Here is a 15,738-nt window from a genome sequence, read left to right as displayed (position 1 = left end):
CACTGTAAACACAACAGAAAACTGAATGTATGATATTGTAATAAATTATGTTTGTATTATGAAATCTAAAATGTTGCTTCCAATGACACGCTCGTATGTCCACAGATCCATCTCACAGCTGTGCGAACTCTGTCTGCTGATGAAGACCATGTGCTTGAAAGCTCTGGGAAAAGCTAGGACATGAACACTGAGTTGGAATTTCTTCGTCAAATTACTACTTCCAAGGTCATGTATGAATGTTCAAGCCTAATTTTAGGTATTTTGAAATCTCTTTAAAATTTTTCACGTTTTACTTTCCATTTTTCTACACCAAGCCAAATTACAGTCTGTTCACTTTAACCTTAAATTATTATAATGGCTGCCAGTGAGTGTCTATCACCAGTCTGCCTTTCTAACCAATTCCTGACTGTTGCAAGGTGTCAAAAGGTAAAGACTAGCATTCAAGCAATAACGTAGAGAAACACTTGAGAGAAATGAGAAACAGACATAACTGTTTCTCATATTCACATTCTGCAGATTTACAGAGTACATCCACACACAGGAGGCATCCTCATAAAGCCGGGTGTGATAAATGTCTCGTGTTCCCCTCGGTTTTCTGCTCATAACGCGTCAAAGTTATGTGCGATTCTTTAAGTAAAGTTAGATGAGGTGAAACTCTCTTTCTCTCTCTCTCACACACACACACACACACATACACATACACACATACACACACAAACATGATTACTCTGTGAGAGAGAAAGACAAGGAGAGAAGCAAGAAAAGGTGCTGCTTGTGTGAATAATGAAAAGGAGGTCAGTGCCTGAAGGGGTGGAGCGATGGTGAACACTCTGCTCAAAGTAAAGGCACTGAGAATATAGAACTGCCACACGCACACACACAACACACACACACACACACACAGACTCATACAAACACTAGATTGCCTATTGTGATGGTGGATTGATGGGAAATACTAAACCTGTGTGTCTCATCTTTGCACTTCCACCTTCTTTAAACATTGCTGATAAGGTGCAAATGCTACTGCAAATCCTACACAACATGAACTGTGCATTTCACTGTCATTAAAAAAAAAAACCCTGATATCCATCACTGACTTATTACTTGATTAGTCACAACCAGAAAAAATGTACATATAAAGTTGCTGCAACAGGAATTTTGACTCATGTTCCAACTGAACAGCTAAAAAGCTTCAATGTTTGTGTGTGTATGTGCCTCACTCTTTTAGCAGTAGCTATCAAGTGCTTATTTAGACCCTTTTGCAAGTTTCTTGTTTTCAAGTGAGTCAGCTGGAAAAAATACAAAGCCAGCCAGAGACAGCAGGTAAACTGGATGTTCACAGGTCAGAAATAAGAAGCTGCTTTTGTGTACCTCCACTGATAATTAAGGACCCATTATTTCCAAAATGACTAAACTTAGACTTAGACTTTTAGGTGGTAAATCTGCCACCTAGTCATGGCGTCAATTACTAAAGGGACTTAAGAAAAAGATGAAGAACATCTGAGGCTGATGATGGCCAGTATTTGGTTGGTGAGTGACAGCCGATGGGAGCCACAGTCAGGGTCCAGCATGACATTCAACAAATGGCAGTCAGAGCCCTCAGTATTGCAGGAACATGATCTGCACCTCTGTCTGCCGTCTGATAGGCCAGTTAGAGCCCTGCCCACTACAAAATTAAAAGGATTATTTTGAATTTAGACAGTTTGGCCCGGAGTGAAACATGCTCCTTTATCCACAGGTCCATATTAACAAGTTTAATATACAGCATCTATGCACAGAGGAACTGAGCAGAGGGTCAGAGGCTCAGGTTCACCAGATAACCCTTCTTACAGGGGGAAATAAGAGGAGATACCTATTCACTGTTAGGGCTAGTGTAGTGCAGTGAAGTAACGCCAGTCCTACTGAGGGATTATTGTGTGGTGATGCTATCATCACAACCACTCTCCCACTGTCTATTTATAGTTCACAGAGCTCTCTCTCTCTCTCTCTCTCTCTCTCTCTCTCTCTCTCTCTCTCTCTCTCTCTCTCTCTCTGTCTCTTTCAGTCTCTCTGTCACATTCTCCATACTGAATGCCAAATGCATTAAAAGGAGAAGGTCAGGAAAAAACAGAACCACCAACCACCAGTTAGAGGTTCAGACTTAGAGAGAAATCCACCACCTGTCCCAGTTGGTGAACTCTGTATATCTCCCTATATCATAGCAGACACACAGCTGGGACAGAGCCTGAAATTTTGGGGCATGGTCTCTTCAAGCAGTGGCCTCTTCTTCCCCACTAACCACAGGTACTCACCTCCATGTTCAGAAATGTTCACTCAGGTGCTTATTAAGGTGTTTTGTTCTGTTTTTGACCTGGTATTTGAGATCTGGAGCATTGAGTTCAGTTCTTTTGATCAGGTGAGAATTGTGGGATTTCTGAACAAACCATGGGCATCGGTTCAGTGTGGTTATGTAACAGTTTGCCAGTTAAAGGCCAAAGGGAGTCCAGATTTGATCTCTGAGTTTGTATCATCATAACTGAGAGCAAAGGCCAAACACAAATGACAACATTCAACTGTAAATCATTAAAAAATGATCACAGCAGCATTAAGAGCAGCATCTAAAGATGGTGGTATGAGATCTGTTTTTAGTCTGTTCACAGCATCAGTTTAGAAATTCCACTAGCAAAAAAGAAATCAAATCAAAAAAGATCTCAGATGTACTGTAGGGACCCGACCTTATTTTAGGGTCCTGAATGTGTCATCCCAGTGTTCAGACAGAGGGTGAACGCTGGATGGCGGCTGATTCTGTCCGCCAGACGGGCCGCAGCGTCTGAGCCCCCGGCTGGGAACACAGACGAACCATGGCACCTTAATCTGGATTAGCTGCTAAATTAGAAGCCCGGTTGCTTGTGTAATCCCGTCGACAAAGTTCCGGCAGCCCCCATGGCCATTTGATGGCAGCCAATTCATTCAGGCCACGACAAGCCAGGCCAACATGGGCCAGACAGAGTGAATGACTGATGCAGTACCCGTACAGGAAGTGCACACATATTTTAGATGGATGCCATGAAAATATACGTATAAGAGCACGTAATTAAAGCTACCACAAAAAATCCTACAGTATCAGAGAAGAACACATGACCAAGACAAGTACTTTTGTGTTCTTGAGTCAAAGTGTCAGTACCACAATATAAAAATACTCTATCACAAGTAAATACATTCAAAATGCTACATAAATCGAAAAGTATAATGAACTATAGTTACTTAGTTACTTACTTAAAAGTAAAAGCACTCATTATGCAGAAGAATGGCTCTTTTAAGCCACTGGTATATTACTGTATGTGACATTATTAGTTTGATAATACTGCTGCACATATAGAATCTCACTGGTTATGTGGTTGAAGTGGAGCTAATTCAAACTGTTTTATATACTCTTGCTCTTTTGTGAGATATTGGATACAGGGTTTCAGCAGTATTTACCAAGTTAAATTTAAGACTTTTTAAGACGTTTTAATAGCACAAAGAATGTCATTTATTTTTTGTTTTATGATCATAGTAGCATGAAGGTATGAAAGATGTCAATAAAGACCAGTAGGTCTTTATATCTTCTAAGGCTTTATATTTTAAAAATAAACAAATGAATTTAATTCGATGTTTTCTTAAGACTTTTCAAGAGCAGGAGACAGCAACTCATAACCTCAACTACACTCTGCATTACTGTCAGATGTCAAAGGTCAAAGACGTTGGGAACCACTGTGAACGTGCCAACATGAGTGTAGGACGTGAGACGTGAGCACAAATGATACTACTGCTACTACTAACTACAATAATGACATAAAATACATTTTTATCAAGGGAATAATGTTACAGTCCTATTTTTCCCGTCGGTTTGAAGTTGATGACACACATCCAAGCACACACCCACACACACACACTATCACAGCATTTCACTAAGTGTAGATCAGGCCCAAGTGGGGAATGCTGTACTACACATGAGGCGCGAGGCAGCAGATCCAGATATGCCTGTCAGTCAGTGATGGTGTGTGTGAGCTTAAAGACAACTTGATTATATAATGAAAAATGACGAGAGAGAACATCATGGCCAGTTTATCCATCTCCAAACAGGTTCAGGTCTCACTTCTGTGAAAACCTCTTCAAACTGGACTCTTTAAAAAAATCTAGTTATTCTTTACGAAACAAGAAAGAAAATATAAGATATGTAAATCTCAAGTCCCAAAATGTGCCGTCTGTCCATCTGACATCTGTGTCAGGTAGCTTGAACTTTTCTAATTGGTTCACTCTCTTCGTTGCGGCAGTCACACTCTCTTTCAGCAGACTGTGTGTAAGAGGGGCACCATTACCACATTTTAATATATCATTATGTCATATTTCGTGTGTCATGTGTATGCCGATTTGAAGAGCGGCTTCAATTAATGGGTAACAAATTTCGAAATCCGTGTTATATCATCAATTAGCTTGACACAATAAGTAAGATCCAATTAACAACACTTTTCCCAGTGTAGTTTGGCGGTACACTGTCGCGCGATACATCGGTGCGTAACGGGAATTCCACGCTGCGCTTTTCCTCGTTGACTGATGTAGACGGGCAAGAGTACTTGTCCACTCAACGGACACGTACAGATCCTGTGTTTATCATACCAAGTGCTACTTTCTAAAAATGTTTAAGATGCTTAAATAAGGAGGCAACGCACGAACGCACAAATTCGCACGGACAGCAACAAGAGAAACAGAACTCACAACCAAGAGCGTCAGACACCACAGCACCGTACAGGAGTTCAAGATGCAGTTTAAGGCACTCACCCTCTATGGCAGATCCGTCCAGCACGGTGCTAAAGTAGAAAAGTAGATTTGAAAGAAATGGCTCTCGAGGTTTTGCTGTGGTAGAAAGCTCTCTCCGTTGCTGTGGGGATGTCTAATTTCTGTTTTACAAAGCAAACAAACAAACAAACAAACTGACGGACGCACAGGCTCAGTCCAGCGTCTCCAATGTCATAGATCGCGGCCAATGCGAAGTCATGTAAGAGCAGCCAGTCTGGTGCTGCGTTCACTTGTCCTGATGCAGATAGTAAATACGAAGAACCTACCACTTTGGTCGTAGGTGGGCAACACCTAAAAATTCGGCTTAATTTAGAATTTAGAATTCGTATTTTTACAATTCAATACATAATAGTACCTGTTCAATTAACTATAGACAGGCCTGCAGAACATAATATAATATATACACATGCGCACACAGCTTAGCCCTGCTAACTGTCCCTGTAAACTTTGCTGGGACTTGCTGGGGAAAAAACGGGTTATTCTGTGACTTATTTCCCTCCCCGTAGAGATATTTATGTGACACGAATTTAAAACGATGACAAATCCGCACGGCACCTGAACGCAGCAGCAGGCTGTGCGTGTGACAGACATGTCGTGTGGTGACTCAGAGCTGAGTCACAGCGTCGTGTCCCGCCCACAGCGCGGTGGCGGCCAATAGCGCTTGTGCGGAAACAGGCACAGTGGCGAGCAGTCACTCAGCCCACCACAGCCTGTCTGTGCGCGGGTTTAAAGGGACGCCAACAGCCGGTCCACGTACGGAAGTCATTCCCATTGACCCAGTACACCCAGGCGGGCGGGAGTACGTGTTACAAACTCATCTGACACAATGAGTGGGATCACATTCACAATGAACACGGGAAAGGAACAATAAATTGTTCAAAAACATCATTCAGTCACCTGACATAAATATCAACAAAATATTTATTTCCTTCACCGTTCACACTGCACACACACACACACACACACCTGTTAAATATGTGTCCTCTGTCCCCCTGGCTACTCTGGAGAAGGAACAAAGGGGTTATTTGTCCAAAGGAAACCGGTGCTGGTGATGGCTCACTTGTTTGATGAACAAGTCTGAAAAAGCTCAGTGATTAATGTTGACTGTGCCCCATTAATGTTTTAATGCTCCATTTGTTCATATCTTTGGACAAGAGCGTGTGGGCAATGTCATGTGGGCCTACGTTCATGCTGAAACTTCACACTAGTCCACCGCTGAACAGTTGGTGTCAGTGGCCCGTAGAGGCAGGGAAGAAGAAAACTGCCAGCTAACAAACATGGAGATGAACAATACAGGTTTGTTTTTTTTTAAAAAAAAAAAAAGAAAATTAAAAATGTGCTATGCAAGTGTTTTTCAGGAATGAAATACACTCATTACATGTGATAGGTTTTTGTCAGGACACAATGAATGTAAATATACAATTTAGTTTGTTTACAAGGAGACTTCACAGGACACCTTCAGGCCTGGAATGCAGATTTTCAGACAGGTGAAGAAACGTTTTTTTCAAAATCTTCAAAAGCCAACATTTATACCAAATTCAATACTGCACGGAAACGTCTGTATGGGTCAGACACATGAGCGATCAAGTGAGAGCGCGTGTGCAGATGGACAGACGGAGAGGTGAGATTCAAACATGATCTTTTACCTGGTAAATTGTACAGAGTAGTTCAGTGTAATTCTCATGAAGTGTTTGAAACTAGACAGGGGTCTCTGCTGTTGGTGAGAAGTTGGGTCACAGCTGTCTCTTATGAATGGGTTCCAGACCCAAGTCTGCTGCCTCAAAGTGGAATCAGTGTTTCACAGCCAAGAGCTGAATTTATGATCTATTTTTTCACGTTATTATCCACAGGATGTGGAGTAGTGAACAAAATGCCAGGGGAAAAGTAAACACAACAGTCGAAAATAGAGCGAAGCTCTGGGAGCTATAGTGACTGACTAGCTACATGATCAAGCTTCCAGCTCCACCTGTTTCAGGTGGAGGAGTGAAGATTACTATGGCCCTACTATCACTGTAAGGTCTAAATGCTGTAGTGGTACCACAGGTTGACTTAAAGAGATGTAATATGAGGTTATCATTAGCTGACTGTAGAATGGACAAGCTCATGTGATTTTTTTTGTTTGTTTGTTTGTTCAGCTCACCATCTTATCAGTCAGGTGCAGGTTTGTCAGAATGACCTACACACACACAAACAGCCCTGCACACAGTTACACACACATACAGGATGCTTCCTGAAGGTCTGCTGACCTCTGGCCTCTGAAGTCTAGCTGAGCAGGCTGACATGGGGAAGCAGAACTCTGCTGTAACTGCCTCCCCTCCTGTTTTCTTAAAACCCTGCACCTGCTTCTTCTCACAGATCCACTACCACCCAAAGGACTGGACACTATTTGCTTTGGACTGCTGTGCAGTGATAGACAAGGAAGATAACATAACACTTGATTTGCACTGACCTCTACTGGCTATCAGAGGAAGCTGCAACTAAAATTCCTACTCAAATTCCTTCTCTGGTACAACCGCTCCTGAGGAATATAAATAATTAACACACTGGTTGACATAAGGAATCTCTCTGAACACACCACTGGATTAACCTCAAAATCTTAACCTCCTCCTAGTTTCTACAATCTGAAGCCTCAGCCTCAACCTTCATATTCTGGCCGAAGAGGGACAGAAATTTTCCATCCACAGTCTCCTACCTGCAGCCTTCGGCAGCTGCCTCTAGCCTTGGTTTCCAACTGCTTCTGGTCCAACTGATTCTGGGGAACAGATGTAAGCCGTTCCATCCATTTGGCTTAATCCAAGGAGCTGGATTCACAGGGGAGGCGGATTTTTTTGTGACCTGGACTGGTCGCCAGTCAATCACACACACACACTCACACCTTTGGGTGTGAGTAGCATGTGAGTGCATGTTTTCACTCATGCGCTCATGTTTTGAGTGCATGTTTTCAGAGATAACCCATACAGGCACAGGGAGAACATGCAAACTCCGCACAGAAGACCCCAGACCGGGGTTCTACCGGGGTTCGAACCTGGAACCTTGCTCTTGCTGTGAGGCGACAGTGCTAACTACTGCACCACAAGGTGCAAGTTAAGAGTTGCTTCATCTAATCATCACTATTTTACCTTTGAGATTTCTTCATTAAATCATACATATACTGCATATAAAAGCCAACCTGTTCAGCCATTGTAAGGCAGACTTAGAAAACCTCAGCAGCTTGTTTTACAAGAATCTCAGAGTCTTGAATTACTGACAATAAACTAAAGCTTTGATCAGCACATCACTGAAGTACATTACTGATCCCCTCTGATCCCATAATGACTACAAGTATTGTTCCCAGCATCCTCTGCCTTCTTACCTCCAACCTCTCAAGACATGAATTAAAATACTGAATCCACACTTTGCATTGTTGCCATCTGGTTGCACATACAGGACTTTAAAATGGAGAAGAGCTCAGTCCCTTCTAACTTCACTGTTGACACTGATGTATCCAGACCCACCTGTGTGTATGGGTTGGGCTATTTGAGTGTCTATGTGGTGTCTCTGTCTCTCTATATATCTATACTAAACTACTAGTATTATAAGATTAAACTATGCTGTCAAAGAAGTGTTTTGGATCTTTCTCTATGTGTCAGCAAGCTGTCATATGTAAATGTCATTTCATTTTGTGCCAGCTGTGTACCACTGTAACACAAGGCTCCAGAGTAGGCGGAAATGAAATATCTAAATAGGTAAGTCCACCACCATATGATCTATTAACCTAGTTACCATGTAGTTTTCAGGGCCTGTATTAATTGTATAGATGATACGACAGAATGATCCAAAAAACCAACTTAAGAGTAAAAACATTCTTGGCTCAGTTTGAGAAATAAGACATTTATTAGCTTCCTCCTACTCACAGCAAAGTGTAAAAATCCCTTTTTAAAGAAACTCTAAAGAAATCATGATATGTCTTGTGGACTGATCACACGTATGCTCAGAGAAGCACGAGCCAAACAGGGATACAGACTGACCCTACGTCTGCCGAAACCCCCCCCCCCCCCCCCCCAAAAAACACAGTTTATTCAGTTTTCAGTTTTCACAGTTTATTCAGTGGAATGTTATTCTGCAAGAAAATGTACAATTATAAATCTTAAAAAGTTCACTGCATTACAAAGTGAAATACTCATCTGTATTTTCTCTTTATTACCAGTCTCAACACAGAGGACGACCCAACCACAGTGTCAAATCCAGCTGAGACTCCAAAGGTAAAAACAAAGAAGGCTTCCTTGTGGAGTAGGTGGCTCTGTGTCAAGAAGGTATGTGTAACAGAGCTGAATAAACAGATTCTGTGTTGTTTCTGTTGTTGCTTTACTCTGCAGATGTGGTATTCAATCCATGAGGAAGGAGGACTACATCAGCCTCTCCCTGCATCTGGTACCTGGAGTCTCAGTGAGCCACTCTCTGAAGGAGTACACGAAGATAAGTGTCAAATATTTACTTTGAGTTTAGTGTAACTTCAGCCCCAACTCACTCCATCCTCACACTCCACCAGTTACACACTTCAGTAAAAAAAAATGGTTGTGTGTCATAAACCGAATTAAAAACCTGATTCCTCCTCCTGTTCCCTGCTGTATGAAAGCCAGCTGGAGTATCAGTGCCGGTGTGGGGCTGAGGAGTCGACACGGCAGTGTTCATTCTTGACCCTGCCAAAGTGAGTGATATCACATCCATCATAAATGAGCTGAAACCCGACCACAATAGAGTCGGGCGTCTTCTTCTTTTAGCAGTCAACAGTGTGTTGATCCTCCAGCTCAAAAGCTTCAGATTCAAAAACTTTGATCCTTTAACCTGGAGAAGGTGGACAGCCCCGTGGTCCTGTAACTGTGCTCCTTTGTAGACAATGACTCACTGCTCTCTGGTGAGCATCGTCAGCCCTTAGCTTTTTAGATCATTTTTATGATCACTTCCATCCTTGTTGCCAGTGGTTACACCATCAGCAGGCCCTGCTCACAAAGTGTATTGTACTAACAGTCAAAGTGTCAGGAGAGAACTTTTATTTTTCCTGCTGCAGAGAGGAGGAGCTGTTGGACCACAGTGGCATCAGGTGCTCCCTGTGCAGGTGAACTTGGGGTGAACTCAATAGGCAATGAGCTGCTGCTGGAAGCAGTCAGGACGAGATCAGAGAAAATAAACCCCAACAAATGTCACTCCGGACTAAAAACTAGTGCCAAGCTATTTGAGGAAATAATGAACCATCTTGGAAATGAAAGTGAAATTTGTGACCAGGGCAGGGAATGTGGGAAGTAATGAGATGTACTAGCAAATTCTTGGTTTTGAGGGATTTGTTGACATGAACAAAACTTCCCTGCTTGAGCCCTTAAAAAGAGATTATGTGTTGGGCCCCTCCCCAAGATGGGGCCTCAGGATTGGGTAATAAGTGAGGTGTTATGGCTCCTTAAGGCTCCTGTTATTTCAGTTCATAGTGGTATTAATGTAAACAACATAGAGTATTAATGTAAACAAATGTACAATTAATTTAAGTACCACAAAATAATTGTTATGGGGAGCATGGGACCTCCAGCCCCTCTTAAGGATGTGGGGCCTTGAGACAGGTGCCCACTTGCCCACAGTCTTGGATGTAGTTTGTGGCGGGAGCTGTTCATTTTAAGCTGAAAACAGGTTTAAATTTGACACATATTAACTGGGACTTCCCTCCTTCAGTGTGTCTATGAAAAGTGAAATACATGACGCACGCAGACCAAATGGATGATGCTCCTGTGTGGACGGTTCCATCGTTTTACGGACACGAAACGAAGCCGAGGTTTGTGCAGAATCTGGGAGGGTTTTCATCAGAGTTTGTTTTGGTTCTCTTTAAAGAGAAAAACATCACTGAACATCTTCACTCCACCTTCGCACAAATATTATATAGCAGTGTACCGCCGTGCGTAAAATGGTTCGCTCCACCTGCAGCCTGCTCTCGATAAGCTCTTGAAAAGCTCTTTAAGTCCCTCAGTTTTATCTCTGACTCACGGCAAAGATGAGCTACGGAGACCGCTACACCTCGTCATCCTACCGGAAGATTTTCGGGGACTCTCCTCGGTTCCCCGTCTCCCCCTCTCGCATGAGCGCTGCCTCTCCTCGGTTCTCCTCGGGGCTCAGGTCCATGGCTGCGTCCCGCAACAGCTCCTCCTCCTCCCTCAGCCTGTACAGACGGGTCGGACGGTCCTCCGCCTCTTTCTCTCCGGTGCCGACCGACTCCCTCGACCTGAGCCAGACCTCTGTTGCCAACAATGAACTGAAAGTCATCAGAACTAACGAGAAGGAGCAGCTGCAGGTGGGTGTGAAGCAAATGATGAAAGTTCTTCCATGTTGGGTTTCAACAAAACCTGCAGAGCTTTATTTCAAATGCTGTGTCTCCAGTGGTCTGCTGCCATTAAAACTAGTATTAGGTTCGTCTATGTGTCAGGATGACCTCTCTGAACTTTATTAAGCCTTTGACCAGCAGAACACTCCAAACATTTCTTTTATCATTTAGACATATTTACCATGATGAAAGCACCAACCCTTATATTTACTTACTAAAAGGTGACCTGGCCTTTTGACCACTTAATCAACTATTAATTAATCCCTCTAAATCTAATTCTCCTTTTTAATTGCCCAGAAGTCAGCACCCGGTCATAAACACTGCACTTGTAAAAATAAGCTGAAACTAAATCACACCACTAACTGACAAAACAGGGTCTGTGTCACAGCAGATGGGAGCTGCTCTGTTTTTCCTGTTTTTTTTGATTCTGAGGACTTTTAAGATTTCACATCCGTGTTTGTCCAAGGTTGAAATGTCTTGTTTTTGCTTGTGTAACAGTCCAAAAGCCAAAGATATTTATTTTACTGTCTCACAAGACTGAATTAAACAGCAGATCCTCAGAGTTAAGAAGTAGGAACCATAACATTAACTGATTATCAAAATACTTTATTAATTTACTGTCGATTAGCGAGTTAATTCATTGACCAATCATTTCAGCTGTACTCCAGAACAAGCAAATAAGTGGACCTTGGGCTGAGATTGTTTTGGTGTTTAAGACTCATAGCTATAAAATGTGATTGTAGGCTGGAAGGCTGTTCAGGAGAAAGAAAGAGAAATCATCAGGACTGTTTCTTCAGTTCATCCCAATTTAAAGCTGCACTAATCAATAGCAGCTGTTTGCTAACATGTTAGCCATATCAACCTTTTAAGATGGTCATTTGTCAGTGTTGTGTTTATAGATTGTTTTTCTTCCCCCAGTTAAAGTAAAAAAGTAATTAATGCAACTCTAAGTTTATGTATTGCAGCTTTAATACATTGTAAATTACTGGTTTATTTAGAAATGATATTAGATGCAAGAGCTTTTATCACAAGTTTAGTTTTGAGTGAATCAACACCTCTGGTTTGCCACCTGCTTGGTATAACAACTCCAACAGAAAATACGGTGTGATGATAAACAAGCATCTATTCTGTTGCACAGGGTCTGAACGACCGCTTCGCCATGTTCATTGATAAAGTGCGGCACCTGGAGCAGCAGAACAAAGTGCTGGAGACGGAGCTGGTGACCCTGCGGCAGAAGCACAGCGAGCCGTCCCGCGTCGCTCATCTCTACCAGCAGGAGATGAGGGAGCTGAGATCACAGCTGGAGGAGCTGAGCAGGGACAAGAACCGCATCCTGATCGAGAGGAACAACATGGAGGACGAGCTGCAGGTAAAACCGCTGGGTTTATCATTGCGCAAATCAAAAAGGGAGCTGTGAATTTAGTGTGTGGATACTCTTTGGATTCTATGTCAAATCCTACCAGCCCATCAACTCACCTCTCACCCTCTCACTCTTAACTCTTCTTTCATTTCACATTTCAGAAGCTCAGTGCGAAGTATGATGAAGAGGTGAGGGCACGGGAGGAAGCTGAACAGACCTTGAAGTCGTTCAGGAAGGACGTGGATGATGCTGCAGCCGTTCGCCTGGACCTGGAGCGCCGGTTGGATTCCCTGATGGACGAAATCTCCTTCCTGAAGAAGGTCCACGATGAGGAGATGCAGGAGCTGACCAACATGATGGAGGCGCAGCAGGTGTCCGTGGAGCTTGAGCTCGCCAAACCGGACCTCACCTCGGCCCTGAAGGAGATCCGCAACCAGTACGAGTCCATCGCCTCCAAAAACCTGCAGTCGGCCGAGGAGTGGTACAAGAGCAAGTTCGCCAGCCTCAGCGAGCAGGCAACCAGGAGCAACGAGGCCATGAGGGCCAGCAGGGAGGAGATCAACGAGTTCAGGAGGCAGCTGCAGTCCAAGACCATCGAGATAGAGACCCTGAGAGGAGCCAACGAGTCTCTGGAGAGGCAGATCACGGAGATGGAGGAAGCACACAACTCTGAAGTCACAGCCATGCAGGCAAGTAATCACAGTGATTAAAAGTACAGAGAGTATTTTCTAATATCCCTGCTATCAGCATCACTGTGTGCCTGTCTCCTCACCTCACATGCTATCCAACAGGGCAATAGGCAGGATTTCTGAAACCCCCAAACACACACACTCATTTTTATTTTCTGCAAGTTTCATTTACATGTATCACATAGCTCTTTCTTTTTTATTATTATTAGTAAAGTGCAGACTTATAAAAATGAAGTCTTGGGGGAAAAAAAGAAAGTCATTTGCTCTCAGTTCCCCATCACCTGCTGCAGCACTGCTGGCTCAGTCTGCGTGGAGCTCAGCTCTGTCTACACCTCTGTGGAGTAATAGGATTGGAAGTGAGCAGATCTCATGGTCAGGTTCCTCGTGAATTATGTCAGAGCTTGAATAAAGCTGTTAGGTAACCACACAGCAGGGAGCACCCAACTTTTATATACGTCAAGGAATCCAGCATATCGACGATCTCCTCATGGAAAACAGTCACTCGTTTGCTCTCTGGTTGAAGTTCCTCTGCTAACCTCAGAAAATTGCTATAGAAGCTGTTCATTTAATAGTTGATGGGTTTCAGAAATGAGCCATGAGAAAAACTGAACTGTCTGGTGTCTGCATCGTAACACAACAATGTAATCACGTCATGCGTCATTGATTAATCAGTTCAGACTGATGGTTTGTCTGTTAATTAATCTCAGCACTTATCTGCTTTCTTATCTGGCATTAGATGAGACCATCGATACCCCGCCTCTCTTGTCTGGATGCTAAATATGAAGCTGCAGACAGGAGCTGGTTAGCTTAGCTTAGCATAAAGACTGGAAACAGAGGGAAACAGCTAGCCTGGCTCCATCCTCAGGTTAAAAAAAAATCCAGTTACCAGAACCTCTTAAGTTCACTTTTTATAAGTGACTTCACAACTAGTGTCTTCCCGAAGTCTCTGCTGCCAACATCACGATGACAAAACTGAGAGCAGCAAGGCTTCTCTCTAACATGTGATAAAATATATTTATAAAGAAGAGGGAAGTTAGAATGAAAGAATTCCTGCCTGTAATAAATGACTTATCACAAATAAAGTTAAGGCTCCCTCCTCGAAGTCTGACTGTTCAGTGTCAGTGAGAGAGATGATCTAATTCAGGTTCAAGGTCTGAAATTGAGACCTGAAACAGTTCTTAGTGAATCGACCCTGCGTGTCTATTAGATTAACCTCTGACCTGCTAAGTCGGATACAGGAAGGCCATCTGCTTTCACTGGCTTTGTAGAGAAGCTAAAGCTCCAAAAGGTTATTTTATTCCTTTGAAGGAAAAAAAAAAAAGGAAATGATGCCACAGAAAAAACACTTCCACAGAACAGTCTATATAGAAACTACACAGGTGAATTTATTAAGAAAACTATATCAGACACAGCTGATCTCTGCCTTCTCTCCTCTAACTCCTCTCTCATTTCCAATGTAACAGGACACTATTGGCCACATGGATACTGAGCTGAGGAACCTGAAGGGTGAGATGGCCCAGCACCTGAGAGAGTATCAGGACCTGCTCAATGTCAAGATGGCCCTGGACATAGAGATAGCTGCCTACAGGTGCTGACTGGATTAAAGGACTAACTAAACACAAGACAGCTACCTCTTGAATACTGGACTCATATAATACCTTTTTAAGCATTGTGAGGTGTATTTAGTCTGAGTGTCCAGACTGACAGTTGTTTCTTTTGGTCCTATAAGGAAACTGCTGGAGGGGGAGGAGACTCACTTTAACTCAGGGATGTCGTTCAGCGCTGCCAGCTACAGCTACCAGCCTCGAGCCTCAGCCGGCTCCTCCAGGAGCAGCCAGAGGGAGAAAGAAGGAGCCACGAAGGAAAGCTTCAAGGAGATCAGTGAGGAGAAGGATGAGGCAGACATCAACTCCAACAACTGAAGACAGACAGGCACGGAAACCTGGCAAGTGTGAAGACATATTCTGTATATGTATCGTGAGTTTATAGTAACATACTGTATTTTTGCCGCTGTGTAAGATTGCACTGAAACCTCCTGTGTGCCAGGTGAGAAAAAAAGATTCCTCAGACAGAGACTTTCAAAGAGAAAGACAAGAAATGTTAGTGTAGGTCCACTTCACTGTTGTTGCTGTGTATTGTCAACAAACCTTCAGTTTGGGTACATAGGGTGTATAGAGGATTACAGTGTCTGTCGGCTTTTTCTTTGCACTGTTGTGTTTTGTTTTATGGCATTATGAAGTGTAGATGTTTTACCCATTCCTAACATAACCAGTGTTACAGACACAGAACTGTATGTTGGAAAACCCTGTAGCGACAGAGAGAACAGCTAGCATGGTTATTCATGATCCAACGCATCAAACAGTGCATGTAGTCCAGCTGTTCAGTGTATACACACCGACAGAACCTCTCACTGTTGTTTCAATTGCACTGAATAATACAGTGAATAAAATGACATGACTGACAAACAGTTTTCCGTGTTTTTATATCTGAATCACAGACACAGGAAGCTGTTCATTCAGGGCTGCACCCAG

General features: G+C 43.0%; 2 protein-coding genes across 2 annotated transcripts in view; one reads left to right on the top strand and one right to left on the bottom strand.

Annotated features, from left to right (window-relative positions):
• Nucleotides 1–4,967, bottom strand: part of sertad2b (SERTA domain containing 2b) — a 35,305-nt gene extending 30,338 nt beyond the window's left edge. The window contains exon 1 of the mRNA XM_041050125.1: nucleotides 4,801–4,967. The gene's annotated coding sequence lies outside the window, so the exon portion shown is untranslated. The remainder of the gene's footprint in view (nucleotides 1–4,800) is intronic.
• A 5,603-nt stretch (nucleotides 4,968–10,570) lies between these two features.
• On the top strand, nucleotides 10,571–15,639 carry inaa (internexin neuronal intermediate filament protein, alpha a). Its single transcript, XM_041049920.1, has 5 exons — nucleotides 10,571–11,128; nucleotides 12,297–12,527; nucleotides 12,680–13,207; nucleotides 14,671–14,795; nucleotides 14,937–15,639. Exons 1-5 carry the CDS (start codon nucleotides 10,832–10,834, stop codon nucleotides 15,127–15,129), a joined length of 1,374 nt encoding a protein of 457 aa, XP_040905854.1. The 5' UTR covers nucleotides 10,571–10,831; the 3' UTR covers nucleotides 15,130–15,639.
• The last annotated feature ends 99 nt before the right edge of the window (nucleotides 15,640–15,738 follow it).

Source organism: Toxotes jaculatrix, chromosome 11 (genome assembly GCF_017976425.1).
Source record: "Toxotes jaculatrix isolate fToxJac2 chromosome 11, fToxJac2.pri, whole genome shotgun sequence".
In the NCBI taxonomy this organism is placed as follows: domain Eukaryota; kingdom Metazoa; phylum Chordata; class Actinopteri; family Toxotidae; genus Toxotes; species Toxotes jaculatrix.
The sequence above is the reverse complement of the archived record's forward strand: the minus strand, read 5'-3'. Positions and strand labels throughout refer to the sequence as shown.

Coding starts and splice junctions, on each gene's coding strand:
- inaa (XM_041049920.1), top strand. CDS start 10,832: ATGAGCTACGGAGACCGCTACACCTCGTCATCCTACCGGAAGATTTTC. Junction 11,129..12,296: donor ACGAGAAGGAGCAGCTGCAG/GTGGGTGTGAAG, acceptor TCTGTTGCACAG/GGTCTGAACGACCGCTTCGC. Junction 14,796..14,936: donor ATAGAGATAGCTGCCTACAG/GTGCTGACTGGA, acceptor TGGTCCTATAAG/GAAACTGCTGGAGGGGGAGG.